At 36.7% G+C, this 13,964-nt stretch overlaps 1 protein-coding gene across 1 annotated transcript in view; it reads left to right on the top strand.

Annotated features, from left to right (window-relative positions):
• The window catches only part of RORB (RAR related orphan receptor B), a 180,159-nt gene that overhangs the window by 120,023 nt on the left and 46,172 nt on the right, over positions 1 to 13,964 (top strand). The window contains exon 2 of the mRNA XM_058565647.1: positions 12,093 to 12,178. Within this exon, the coding sequence (XP_058421630.1) occupies positions 12,093 to 12,178 (86 nt within the window). The remainder of the gene's footprint in view (positions 1 to 12,092; positions 12,179 to 13,964) is intronic.

Raw genomic sequence — 13,964 nt, 5'->3', positions numbered from 1 at the left:
ACTTTATTGGTGATATAAGCCATTAGCAGCAGATTGCAGTTCTGACATCAATGGAGTCTTTAAACAACTATTTATCCTTACTACTGACAGATTTACTTAGGATGTTGTTGCTATTGTTGTTTAGAAATTAACAACACTGGACGTATTAACGTCTATGTACTTAATCCTCTTTGGGTCTGAACTACAATTAAGCAGAGGCTCACAGGTGAGCAGAAATGTTCCTTTCTCCTCTGATATGTGTTAAAAAAGAAGAAAATTTATGAATTTTCCTTCTATTGTAAAATTGCACAAAACACAGTGTTTGATTTTACAAGCTTATATGTGTTCGAGCGCACACACACAACTCTTTTTTTAAAATGAACTGTATGAACAAAAGTCTCTTTACATTTTGCAAAGAGAACCAGATATTTTTCTTTTTCCTCTTAAATTTTGGTGGAGTTAAAAGGAATATCCTGAATTAAAGCCGCAGATTTTTTTTTAAGTTACTATGGTAGAATATTTGAGGCTGTGCTTAGCAATTTCTGCTTTGCACCTGTCTTTTTCTTCTGTTATTTTCCCCCGAAATAAATATCTCTGCTAGTTTGAAGTATTTCAAACCTCTGATAAAATGACCAAAAAAAAAACCCACTTTTTCCTCCCAATTCAGTCCACCTAGTAGCATCAAAAGGCCTTTGGCAGAAATTAATGTATAAGAAACACAACTAACAAATGAGACAACCACAAACAGCCCCATGCAAATGTCATTATAAACTGTCAAACAATGATGATGAATTTTCTGCTTGTAGAAAAAAACAGTTCAAAAGAAACTTGTTAAAATGGGATTTGAAAATCACAGTATCTGTTCTTAGTACTTGGCCACCGTTGTTCATACAACTCCTTCACCAGCTTACATAAACACTGAATAAAGCTGTTAGGGATTACATGCAGCATGCTGGATCTGATGAGCTCAAAAATAAGATAGCTCGGGTCCTATAATATTTAGGATTATGCTGGTAATCTCTTTAGGGAAAGTGTGCAGTATCAGCAGAACAGGCACTTCAGTCTTGGAGGGAACTATGCACTAATAATTCTACATTGGTTGCACAGTTAAGCCTTTGCTTATGTTGATATAGGGCCTTTGTGACATTTAGTAGAGGGTGAAATTATAAGAGAGAGCTTCTAGAGTGATATCCTAAATTATCATTTGAGCCCTAAAATAATTTCTGGGGATGTGTGTGGGTGAGAACACCTTCCTTTAAATTCTTCATGTCTTCCTTTTGAAAAAGGCTATCTATGTAAGGGTGAACTGAACCCAAACATGCCTTTCTCCAACCTCTGAACTTGTTCTTATCTCTAGAGATGCAATAAAAATTAAGATTGTCTCTTCAATTCTATAATTTCTTTTCATTTCAAGATTCAATGCTGAAGCAATGGAGGCTGAACTGAAGTTTGCTGGAACATACACGATATAACGATGTAATTCTCAATGCAGAAACTTGCAATGTATTTTGCTATTGTAGCATTATCTATGTTAAAAACAAAATCAGAGTTCTTGCAGATAATCCAAAAAATGAGTTCTTAAAATCTGAGTTCTCATAGAATGGTCACTGGTGTCTTTATATGTCCAAGATGTTCTCCCATAAGTGAAAACTCTGTAATGTCATGTTGGAATGCCTGTTCATACAACTTTTCCCCTAAATCAACTCTCTGACGGCAAAGGAAGTCTTTGGTAGTGATTGTCTTTTTCCATTTCATTCTCTCTCTTTCTCTCTCTGATACACACAAAACAGATGTAAATATCACACCTATGTTCTAAAGTCTATGTAATTATTTGCTGCATCAATGACTAAGGGCATATTAAAAAACAGAAGTTTGTAAATATGAAAGAGTGACAAATAATAGTACTGTTTAGTTTTTGGCCATCCTAGCAAATCGTAGGATATTGTGAGCCAGTTAAATAAAGTTATTATTACATTAGGAAGAAAAAAATGTCAATATGGTACTATATGGTTATATGGTACTATATGGTTATGTGGTACTCTTTTTCAACACACTTCAGGAAATTTAGTCTTCTTTGCCACGAAGCAAAAAGAGACATGTTTTTCTTATTTTCAAACTCTCTGAACAAGTGCTGAGAACTTCAGAAATGGTCTCTATCACTTCTATCAATGAAGGGAATGAGAAATAGTATTGTGTGCATTCCACTCCAAACGTTAGTTAGTTGGGGTTTCCTTGGTGTGTGCATGTGTGTTTAATTAGTCTTCCTGTTTCAACCTTTGAATTATCTACCTTCAAATATATAATTTAATGAATTTATTTTTATATTTATCAATCACGTCCCTGTGAATTAGTCTTTTCAAGTATTCTTGAAAAGAATGTGGTATAGGAACCACATCTTAGAGCACAGTGCATAGTAATACTAGGCTGAACCATATGAAATCGCCAATGTTGACTATTTTATTGCACAAAAGGTGGCAATTTCATGTGATACAACCTGACGTGTGAGTACAGATAAAAGCATAGTTGTTTGATAATTCTAAAAGCATTCTGCTCCTATTTACTTTCATTTAACTGCATTAACTAGGTCCCCAAAATAAGTTTAAATACTTAATCTAGAATTTTACTCTTATAGTTGGATTTTCCTCTTTCAGTCTTTAGTTACCAATTGGAAGTTTGCCCTCTCCCTACATGTTTACTGCTGGAAGCCCTGTTCATTTTCTAAGACCCGGCTCAAAAGCCACCTCATCCAGCAAACCTTCCCAGCTTCCCCCAGTTGAAATCAATGTCTTCCTCTTCCAGGTTCATTTAGCACTCATCTCAGTCTGCCCTGTACTCAGGCTATTTAAACCTCTGTGGGGCTGTACAATCATTGCATTCATTTTGAAGATAGAAACTTGGTTTTGCATATATGTGCCCTAAAACAAACAAATGTTGCTGAATTGATTGTTTTTAAAGTACTCCTTACTTGTCTTTGCTGGGCTTTCTCAGATGATCCTCACTACCTCCATCAAAAGAAGCACTTTTGTGTAATTCAATTATTTTTAATAATTAATAGAATTTGTTTAGTACAGTTTTAGATTTACAAAATAATTGAGCAGAGTTCCAATATCCACCCGCCCATACACATACAATTTCCTCTATTATTAATATCTTGCATTAGGGTGATATAATTGTTACAATTAATGAACCAATACTGATACATTATTATTAACTATAGTCCACAGTTTACGTTAAGGTTCACTCTTTGTGTTGTACTATTCTACGGGTTTGGACAAATGCATAGACATGTATCCATCATTACAGTATCACCCAGAATAGTTTCACCACCCTAACAATTCTCTGTGTTTCACCTATTTATCCTCTCCTCCTTCCCCCGAACCTGTGGCCACCACTGGTTTTTTTACTGTCTCTATAGTTTTGCCTTTTCCAAAATGTCATGTAGTTGGAATCATACAGTATATAGCCTGTTCAGACTGGCTTCTTTCACTTAGCAATATGCATATAAGGTTCCTCCATGTCTTTTCATGGCTTGATAGCTCATTTCTATTTTTTTTTTTAATGGAAACACTTTTTTTTTCTTTTTTGAGGAAGATTGGCCCTGAGCTACATCTGTTGCCAATCTTCCTCCTTTTTTCCTTTTTTCTCCCCAAAGCCCCAGTAGACAGTTGTATGTCATAGTTGTACACCCGTCTAGTTGCTCTATGTGGGACGCCACCTCAGCATGGCTTGATGAGCTGTGGGTATGTCCGTGTCCAGGATCCGAACCGATGAACCACGGGCCGCCGAAGCGGAGCGTGTGAACTTAACTGCTACGTCACCAGGCCAGCCGCCTCATTTCTTTTTATCACTGAATAATAGTCCGTTGTCTGGATGTACCATAGTTGGTTTATCCACTCACCTATTGAGGGATATCTTGTTTGTTTCCAGTTTGGGACAATTATGAATAAAGTTGCCATAAACATTCATGTGCAGGTTTTTGTGTAGACATAAGTTTTCAACTAAGTTGGTAAAGATCTAGGAGCACAATTGCTGGGTTATATGGGAAGATCATTTAGCTTTGTAAGAAACTGCCAAACTGCCTTCCAAAGTGGCTGTACCATTTAGCATTTCCACTAGCAACGTGTAAGCATTCCTTCTGCTCTGCATCCTTGCCAGCATTTGGTATTGTCAGTTTTTTAGATTTTAGTCATTCTAATAAGTGGGTAGTGGCATAGCATTGTTTTATTTTGTAATTCCCTAAGGACATATGATGTTAAGCATCTTTTCATTTGCTTATTTGTCATGAGCATGTCTTCTTTGGTGAGGTGTCTGTTCTGATCTTTTGCCCATTTTTTGAATTTTGAGAGCTCTTTGAATATTTTGGATACAAGTCCTTTATCAGATATGTGTTTTACAATATTTTCTCTCAGTTTGTGACTTGCCTCTTCCTTCTCTTAAAGAAATTCAGTTTTTAACATAGAAAAGCTATATTTTGTTTATCTTCTGAAAAGAGGCTTTTTTGCTCTTTTTGAGTTTTTCTCAGGGGAATGAACTCTGCCCGATCACTGGGAATCATCTGTGTGACCTGGTGTGTGGAGTTCCACCACATCTGCTCTCCCTCAGTGAAGGTGGTGCTGGATAAACACAAGCTTCCTGTTGAAGGTTTCAGCTAAGTGGAGACTAGTGAAATGGACTTAGAAACAAATTAAGGAACTAAGAGAGACAAGTTTTTTTCACTAAAGCAAAAACAATTGTCATTTTTTTCTTTTTATAACTGGAAAAATTAGCTAGCAAGTGGAGTACATGTCTTCTTTTTTTATATAAGGTTCTCTTCACAGAGGGTTGGGGTTTGGGGGCAGACACCCCAAGAGTTGAATTGTAGAATGTCTTTCTTTTCTCTCTTCCAGAACTTCTCAAACTTGACTGTGCATATGAATCACAGATATTGTTACAATTCCGATTCCGATTATGTTGGTCTAGGGTAGGACCTAAGCGTCTGTATTTCTATCAAGCACCCAGGTAATGCCAACGCTGCTAGTCAGGGACCACACTTTGAGAAGCACATCTCAGGACAGCATTATGATAGACAAGAGGAATACGATGAGTATCCATCATGACTACTGAACTGCATGTTAACTAATCTGCCTCCACGAGACGGGGCAGCTTTCCAAATGTTTCATTTCCAGAATTATCATGGAGAGCTGAAATGAGTGCCTTTCTGTTTCAAACATTGTTTGACTTTCTTTCTTCCACCAAAAAAGTGAACTTTGTGCAATTCAATTTTTAAAATAGAAATTTTTTTTTTAATCTTCTCAAAAGAGGCTTTTTCACACTGGGTATCCAAAGAGTGAGCTAGCGGCCACAACCCCAAGAGTGAGTCCACAGCAGAGGGAGGACACACTACCACGCAGTGTTATAACGTGAAGAAGATGTTGGCGTACTTGACAATCGTTAAATCTGCAAAAGAAACACAGTACACTGGGTGTTAATTACAGTAATGCAAGATGTATCTGGAAACACACTGGTTTCTCTTTTTTCTGCCTTGTCAATTAATGACCCAAGTCTTTGGTAATTAACCCTTCAATTGCCCTACTGCCTTTTGAACAAAAGAGAAATGACTAAAAGACAATAGCAGAAACTACTTTTCCAGAATCCTGTGAAGTTTTTAATTTCCCTTAATGCCAGAGAAATTAAAAATTCCGTCAGTTCTCAGAGTAACAACAACTGTAATTATAGAATAGCTCTTCTCAAACTTGAATGCTGTCCTGGGAGCTTGTTAAAAAGCAAATTCTGATTCAATTGGTCTTGGGTAAGTCTTGATAGTCTGCTTCTCTAACATTCTCCCATGTCATGCCAATGTCACTGGTCTACGGATAGCGCTGTGAGTGGTCATGGAACACATTAACTGCTTTCAACCTGAATGCTGTCAGGTCCTACACATACATTATCGCATTATAATTAAAACTTTGACAGGACAAGATGTGTTTAATGGGAATTAATTCATAAATTCTGAGTTTAAAACCACTACAACTTGTAAAAGTGATTTGCTTTGCTTCCAAGGGAGATATTTAACTTATTATCGGTAATTGCTATTAATGATAATAACAATTGCTGTCATCGTTCTCTGTTGTTTCAGTCTTCTGAGGAGTTAGAGGAGGCAAGGAACTCTTCAAGGGTAAATGTTCCTATGTAAAAGATAAATCAACTGCTTTCATGATAATCCTACAAATTATGCCTTTGAAAAAAATCATTTTTTGCCATTATCATATGATAATAAGTTTTTTCTTACTCTAGCTTCCAATGATATATAGGGAATTATAATAATATAAAAATAAATGTTGGGGCTGGCCCTGTGGCTTAGTGGTTAAGTGTGTGTGCTCTGCTACTGGCAACCCAGGTTCGGATCCCATGCGCGCACCGACACACCACTTCTCCGGCCATGCTGAGGCCGCATCCCACATACAGCAACTAGAAGGATATGCAACTATGACATACAACTATCTACCGGGGCTTTAGGGAAAAAAAGAAGGAGGATTGGCAATAGATGTTAGCTCAGAGCCAGTCTTCCTCAGCAAAAAGTGGAGGATTGGCATGGATATTAGCTCAGGGATGATCTTCCTCACAAAAAAGAAATAAATAAATAAAAATAAAAAATAAATGTTATATTTAGGTCATTTAGAAGTTATCTATCAACTAAATGGAATAGAATGCTCACACAGACCATCACCCAAAATATTACGGGGTAGAGTTTGAGAAGAAAGGGAGACTCCGAATGCTGACATATGTGAGGGCATTCTAGTAGGAATTAGAGTGCACCGAATTTCATGCACTATATTTGGTATTTAAGCAGAAAGCTGGGATTAAGATGCTGTGTGCCCTGATGAGATACACGTGAACACAAACCTGATCCACCATCGGGAATCTTAGAATCACCGCATAGCATGATATAACAGCAAAAGCTCAAAGACTTTTACTTTTTTCCTGAGGGTCTCCTTTTCCACATTTCCATCCCATCCTAATCTTGGGGGCTATTTTCTGATAAATCAAAGTTACAGTAGAACCAGATCTTAGGAATACTTGCTTCATCCTTTGGGTTTGTTGTTATGTGACTCTGAAGATTTTATACCTAATAGAGGTAGATATTTATCAGTCTGCCGGTGAGAAAAGAAACGAGTAAAAACAGGGATTTTAACTTGGATTTGCCACAAATGATAGCTGAGATACAATTTGGGTAGATGCGATACAACTTGGGCTACTGAGACCATCTGCAAAAGGATTTTTAACCAAAATAGTCATCTTTATTGGAAGTTGTTATATGTGCAAATTGTGATTCACTCAGACATTAAGAGTTTTTCCTGCACTGCCCACTTTTAGCACAACCATAAAATTCTGAGAAACAGAAACTGAGAGGCAAACCCAGTGTCCAGGAATAGGAATTATCGTAGACTGGGTAGATGCTTCTTATTTCCCTTAAGGAAAAAAAAAGGCAGAAAACAAAAGATGCTGCAAGTATAGCTCCAAACCAAAGGCCTGGGAACAGGGAGAATTACTGGTCACTCCCTAGAATTTCCAGATTCTAGCCTTCTCCTTGGATTTTATTTCCTATGCAGGCGGCTTACATGCCACAGAGAACTCCTAGTTAATAAATTGATTCATGTAATCCTCAGTGGGAGCTTTATCATATCATATCAGAATCACCTGGGGGCCTATTCCAAAATATATATCCACCCCAATCTCAAGATCCCGATTTCTTCTCTTCACCCCAAATCTGGAAAATCAGAATTGCGTAAAGCTTGTTTTATAAAAGGGAGGATGTCAAATTTCTTAACTGTACCTTTGAAAGAAAAACAAAATTAGGACCACTGCTTTAAGGAGTTATAAAAATCCTCTTTTGGGCTCCATAGAAAATATAAAAAAGAAGTATGACCTGGACTTTGTCCTCAATGGACTTAAAATGCCCAGAATATAAAAGTGGCCCGGGTGAGTTGTAAGAGATGGAATGCTAGGAATTGAGCGCAGAAGAGCACACACAGTAAAAATGTCTCCTGAACAATCCATTATTACTCTCATTCCTGATGGATGCTTTTAAGAGTTAAGGTATTTTGATGGATCAAAGTGATACATTTTCTAGTTAACTCATTAGCCTGGATTAGTTACCCTAACTTAACACCTGCCTTCACCAGCAACAAGTTCTGAGGGAGCAGAACAAAAGATATGTCCATTTGATGAGCAGGAAGAACTGAACACATGGCGGCTTTGTGAGATGTTGTGGTGAGGGGCTCTAAGCAAGGAAAGCCCTGCAGGAGGTACTAGGAGGAGAGAACTACCATCTTCAAAGAAGAAACAAATTTTGACGACTCTATAATTGTTGAACAGGACCTGCCTTCCAAATCATGGGATATTCGATTCATTTTACTTCATAAATTATTCTAATATAAGGTAAAACATCAAATTATTTTAAATATTTCATGACATTCTTTGACATCGTAAGAATATCATTTCAAAAAAGAAAAACTATGTATGATTTCTTTTATAAACAAAAAAATTTAATTGGTAAGTAAAATTTTAACTACAGTCTCCACAAAGGATTACCAATAGAGAAATATAAGTGAGAGGAAGATATAAAAAATGGAAAACTGAGAACTGAGTGTATCTCAAGCCATCTCTCAGGGCATTTCAGCTCCTCTGTGTTTCTCTCAGAGAATGCTGCTGTTGAATTAATCCATGACTCAAGCAAAAGTACGAAAGGCGAACTCCCCCCTCAGTTTCCTTATGGCGCCTTCAATGTCACACCAAATCCTCCCCGGATGTTCAGTTTGAAACCATGATAAACAGCATGTCTCCAGATCTGTATTCACTGCAAGACAATTGCACAGGAGGCTATGGCTGGTGTGATGCAAAACATTTAGACATGGCGAACACTGGAGCAATAATGTGATCTATTGTTCTCACCAGTGTCTGAAATACTCTGCCTTGAAGATGTGCTTTATAAAATACACAGAATGAACTAGGAAGTTGCAGTTCAGAAGCAGTTTATTTTAAATGAGAGAAAAGGAAAAGGATTAGCACTTTAAATTATTTAAATTTATCTTCCCCTATAATAAACCTCAGCCGATCTATTCTACCATAATAGGTAAAAATGGCCATAGGTTTTCCAAACTGATATCCTGTCTTACACACAGCACCACACGTACCCTTTTAAGTAACTTTTCTCTTTAAAAATACTGTTAAAATGTTTATGGTTCTTCAGGATTACATGTTGAGCTAGCATTATAAATATGTATAAATATGCAGATGTTCTATCGAATCATTCCTTATCCCGTTTGTATTTCCGAAGTTGTGTAAGATAACATTTGTGGCTTTCAAAAACATCTTCTCACATCCCAGGGGGCAAATTACCTCTATTTTCATTTCCTTTAGAGTCAGATCATTTTATAATTAAGAACTTATTGAAGCAGATTCTCCCCACGTGTAAGTTACTCCCTGGGGAGTAATTTATGCAAAGAGTGCCTCTGACTTAATATCATATAAGCCTAACAACTGTACAATGGATACCTGGGATTTTTAGTCAACTTCGTAATCATTGTAAAGAATCCACTGTTTGAAAGGTTATCACTAAAAAAAAAAAAAAACAGTGCAAATAACTTATAGTATCATTCATCTGGGTTTTTTTAATAAGATTTTTAATAAAGGAATAATAATGTGGCTTGTCATATTTTTTTGTCCAAAAGTATGAGAAATATTAGTTAACAATGATGCTGTTGATGATGATGAAGAGTGACATTTTGTAGCTCTTTACTATTTACAAGCCGCTTCTACATAAAATATCTCATTTAATCCTCACAAATCTATGAAGTTTGTCAGCTAAACTTTGTAAACCAGAAAACATGATCAGAGGTTTTATCTTGGCTATGGCCCCAATCACTAACAGATTAGGGACTGGAATCCAAGGGAACAGGACAGAATAGAATGACATCAAATCTTACATTTTTCCCGTATCACAAAATCTTGAAAACAAATACTAGTTCATGTAATCTGAAAGCTAAAAGAAACAGGACAGTTAATGTTATCTGAAAGCCAAAAGAACAGAAGCAAATAGAAATACATAGTGTAATAAGTATTTTCATTGATTTTAGTTGTCTCTTCTCCCAATGTTTTTATCATTATTTCTTTAGCTGGTGCTATTGGAATAACATAGGAATTCAAAGTTGTATTTGTATTTTATCTTTGCTGGAGGTTACTGAATGAAGTATCAGGAAACTAGCTAATTTCTGATTGCCATCTCCCAAGTCAACTCAAGGGCATCATTAACAACTTCAATCCTCAGTTTTCTCATATGAAAAATAGGGACATGCACAGATTTTTTGCTTATAAAGATGATTTGAAGTTCCTGTGAAATATTTAATTTCAAAAAATTTAATGGGCTACCCTAAAGCTGAGTGTTATCTTTTTTTTAAATGTAAAACAATAAGACAAAGAGGATTATATCTTGCACTTATTTGTTTTGTATATTTGAGGGTGAGAAAGTATAGAAAAACATCCAAGTGGCAGATGATATACAAAGTATTTTGAAGCATATTTTGCATAAGTATTTTAAATTGGGAGTGGGAATAGCAGCTCTTCCTAGTGTGTATAATTTTAACAACTCTTAGAATACTATCAGAGACATAGGAATTACTACATTCTACATAAAGTTTTTCTCATGGATTCACCCATAACCTCAATGGTAATGACTTAAAATCATCTTTCCAAAAGGTTCTATACACAGTTGCCTACAAGACATCACACCAAATCACACACACACAAAACAGAAATCCCATGCCCCACCATATTCCACAAAGTAGTTGCCTTACCAACATCCCCTCTTTTGTCAAACCTACTATTTAATCTCACCCTGAAAGCTAGGAAGCTAGAAGTCACCTTCTTCGTCATCAATTTCCACCTCTGTATCCTTTCTGTCATTTATCTTCTCACTTCTATCTTTGAACTACCTGTCTGTTTGCTTCTTCCTCTCCATTTATTCTGCCACTAATGTAATCCATGCTTTCATCTCCTAACACCCAAGTCAGGAAAAGCCTTTTAGTTAGTCTTCTGCTTGTTTCCAGTTAGCCTGCCAGACTCACCTTTCTAAGGCACCCAAACCACCACTTTCATCATTTCTTCACCCCGTTCACTTCCTTGATTCCTTATGGTGATATCACATGAAAATTCCTCTGCCTAATTCCCAGGAGCTCCATAATCTGATATCATCCCCTCTATTCAACCATATGACCCAAGTTTCCAATATAACCAAGTTGTTGTCTTGATGATCACAAGCCACAATCATTCTGGACCTCCCTCATTCCATTCTACTTGCAGAAATGCCCTCTGCCCTTCACTTTGACTTAACCAAATCCTACACAATCTTCAAAATCAACCAAACTGTCTTTATCTCCAATGAAACTCTATCAGTTCCTCGTTAGTCCCCATATACTTTATCATTTTTTCTCTGATTTTTCCATGTTTTAATTTTGTTTTCTTAATTAGGTTATTGGTGTCATTAGTATATCTTGTGTCAACAACTTTTATTCTTTTAGTGGACATACAGAGCATGTTCAGAGATGATTTGATAATCATGTTCAATAAACATTGGACTGAATCCTTATTGGCATTTTCACAAGTAAACATCCCGCCCCATAATGTATAAAGCCACCACCACCCCCTCCAGTTTTGCTTTATTTACTTATTTAAAATATTATTGAAATAAGGCAATTTGATAGCTCTCAGTAACTCAATGTTTGAAGTGCAAAATGAGAAAACCAAAGCCACGAGTTCAAGAGATTTCTGAGTCACTATTTCAAGGTCAAGTTTAAAAAGAACACAGTGAAGGCAAGAGTTGAGAAAACTTCTGGTCCTTGGTTATATTTTTTAGTTTGAGGAAAACAAAGCAAACAATGATAGAAGGATGCTTTTTCCTGTGGAAACAGCTTAGGGAGGTCACGCAAATAGCAGTGGATGACCCCCAACCCCACCCCAGAGTCCTCAAACTCTAAGGTCACGGCAGGGAGAGGTGGGGAGGGAGATGGGAGGGAGATAGGAGGGTGAAAGGAAGAAGACAACCCTGTAAGCTCAAAATGTCTGTTTTCCCCTTTCAGCACAAATTGAAGTGATACCATGCAAAATTTGTGGCGATAAGTCCTCCGGGATCCACTACGGAGTCATCACGTGTGAAGGCTGCAAGGTACGGGGTTTAACACAGCGCTGCCGACAGCATCTGTGCTCGCCTCGGGCATCCGCGTACCTCACCCGCGTGGGGGACGCCTTTTTAAACAAGGGCTGCCAAGGGTTCTGTGCCTGCTGCCGACACTCAGGGATCCTTGCTTGGTGGGTGGGTGGGCTGATTTTCGTTCTTTGACCTTTCACCTTTTTGTTTTTGTCTAACTGGTCAGCAGCTGCTTAAAAACGGATTCTTATTTAAAAGCTTGAGCTAGTCACATTTACAGAAATATAAATACTGATTCTCTAGGTTTTAACAGTATCGTCTCCAGTAAACTCCAGGGCATTTATACTATATAAAAGAACTAAAGGTTAAAATAAAGATTATAACTAACAAGCCTACATTTATTTATCTGCTTGAGAAAGAAGTCAAAGTAACAGTTGTGATATGCATATGGCCATCCTTTGTCCTCACATTCCAGAAAAATAGAACGGGAAGCATGGAATGTTAGAAGTAAACCAGATAATCTCTAAGTTAATTAAAAATCATCCACCCCAACCTCCTCATTTTTCAAGGAGGTTCTGAGGTATAAACAAGATTTTGTCATTTGGCCAACGTCACTGATCTAGTTAGCGTGAGAGTTGAAAACACTTGATTTTTCATTCTCAGTCCGGATGAACCGGATCAACCAATCCTTTGGAAGGATTGGTTGAACAACCAATCCTTCCAAAGGCAAACTCATTCCTCTGGGCAGGTTGCTTTTAAAATTCAAAGCTGAGGGAATAGCAGTTAGCATAGACCTAATCTGAAATAAGAGGAATTTGAAATTTAACAGTAAGTTTTTAACTTTCATCCTTAAAAGGAAAGAAAGAGTAAGAGATTAAATATCCAAGAGGAAATAAAAACAGTTCTACAACGAATTTTAAAGGGCAATATGTAACCAGAGCAAATAAAATGCATTTACAGTCTGGGAAGAAAAAGTGATATGCTGGCAAAGTTATTGGAGAAAGCAATTATATTTTTGATCAAAGATGCAAGCAGAGTGTATCATTAATTTAAGGTCAGTAAACTGAAGAATAGATAGCATAATCGTGGATTTTAAGAACCAGCCTTAATCTTAAGGGACTTTCAAATATAAATGAAACAAAACACACCATAACTGTCAAATAGTGGTGCTATGTGAAAAATTGGCAGTCTTCATAATAGTCTCAAAAAGTATTATTCCTGGAATTGAAACTGAAGGAAACAAAAGAAAAAGAAACAAATGAGAATAAAGTGGACAAGGGTTGTAGAGAGGGGAGAAAAACATTAATGTACTAACCCATCAACATGCTGACCTGCCTCAGAGGTGATTAGCGATAATCCATATTTGAATATCATAAGATGTGCCTTGCATTCTGTTCCTCTGCAGACCTACAATTAAGAATTGAATGTTATCTACCCTAATGCAATTTTTTCAACTCATCAGAAAAAACAATAAAGCAAAATTACAAATCAGCAATTTTTTACCCCCCTGGAATAAGTTATTGCTTCCCCTGGGCAGGTAGACTGATAGTTTTCTTTGTAAATACTAATAATTTTGGAATCAGAACCCTCTCTAGTGAAAGCAGTTCCACGACTATGTTGGTTTATTATGCAATATTAAGAGTTCTGATCTAGTTTACACAGTGTCCACCAAAAATGTATTTTAAGTCAATGTCAAGGTGGAGATATTTTGTGTTTCATTATACAAGCTCTATTTGGAAAATGTCTGATTTCAAAATATGAGGATATGTTCCTGTTAAGGAGTAAAACATTTTAAACAGTAATT

Source organism: Diceros bicornis, chromosome 22, assembly GCF_020826845.1.
Source record: "Diceros bicornis minor isolate mBicDic1 chromosome 22, mDicBic1.mat.cur, whole genome shotgun sequence".
In the NCBI taxonomy this organism is placed as follows: Eukaryota; Metazoa; Chordata; class Mammalia; order Perissodactyla; family Rhinocerotidae; genus Diceros; species Diceros bicornis.
Note: the sequence above shows the minus strand (reverse complement) of the source record. Positions and strands in the feature narration are given on the sequence as shown.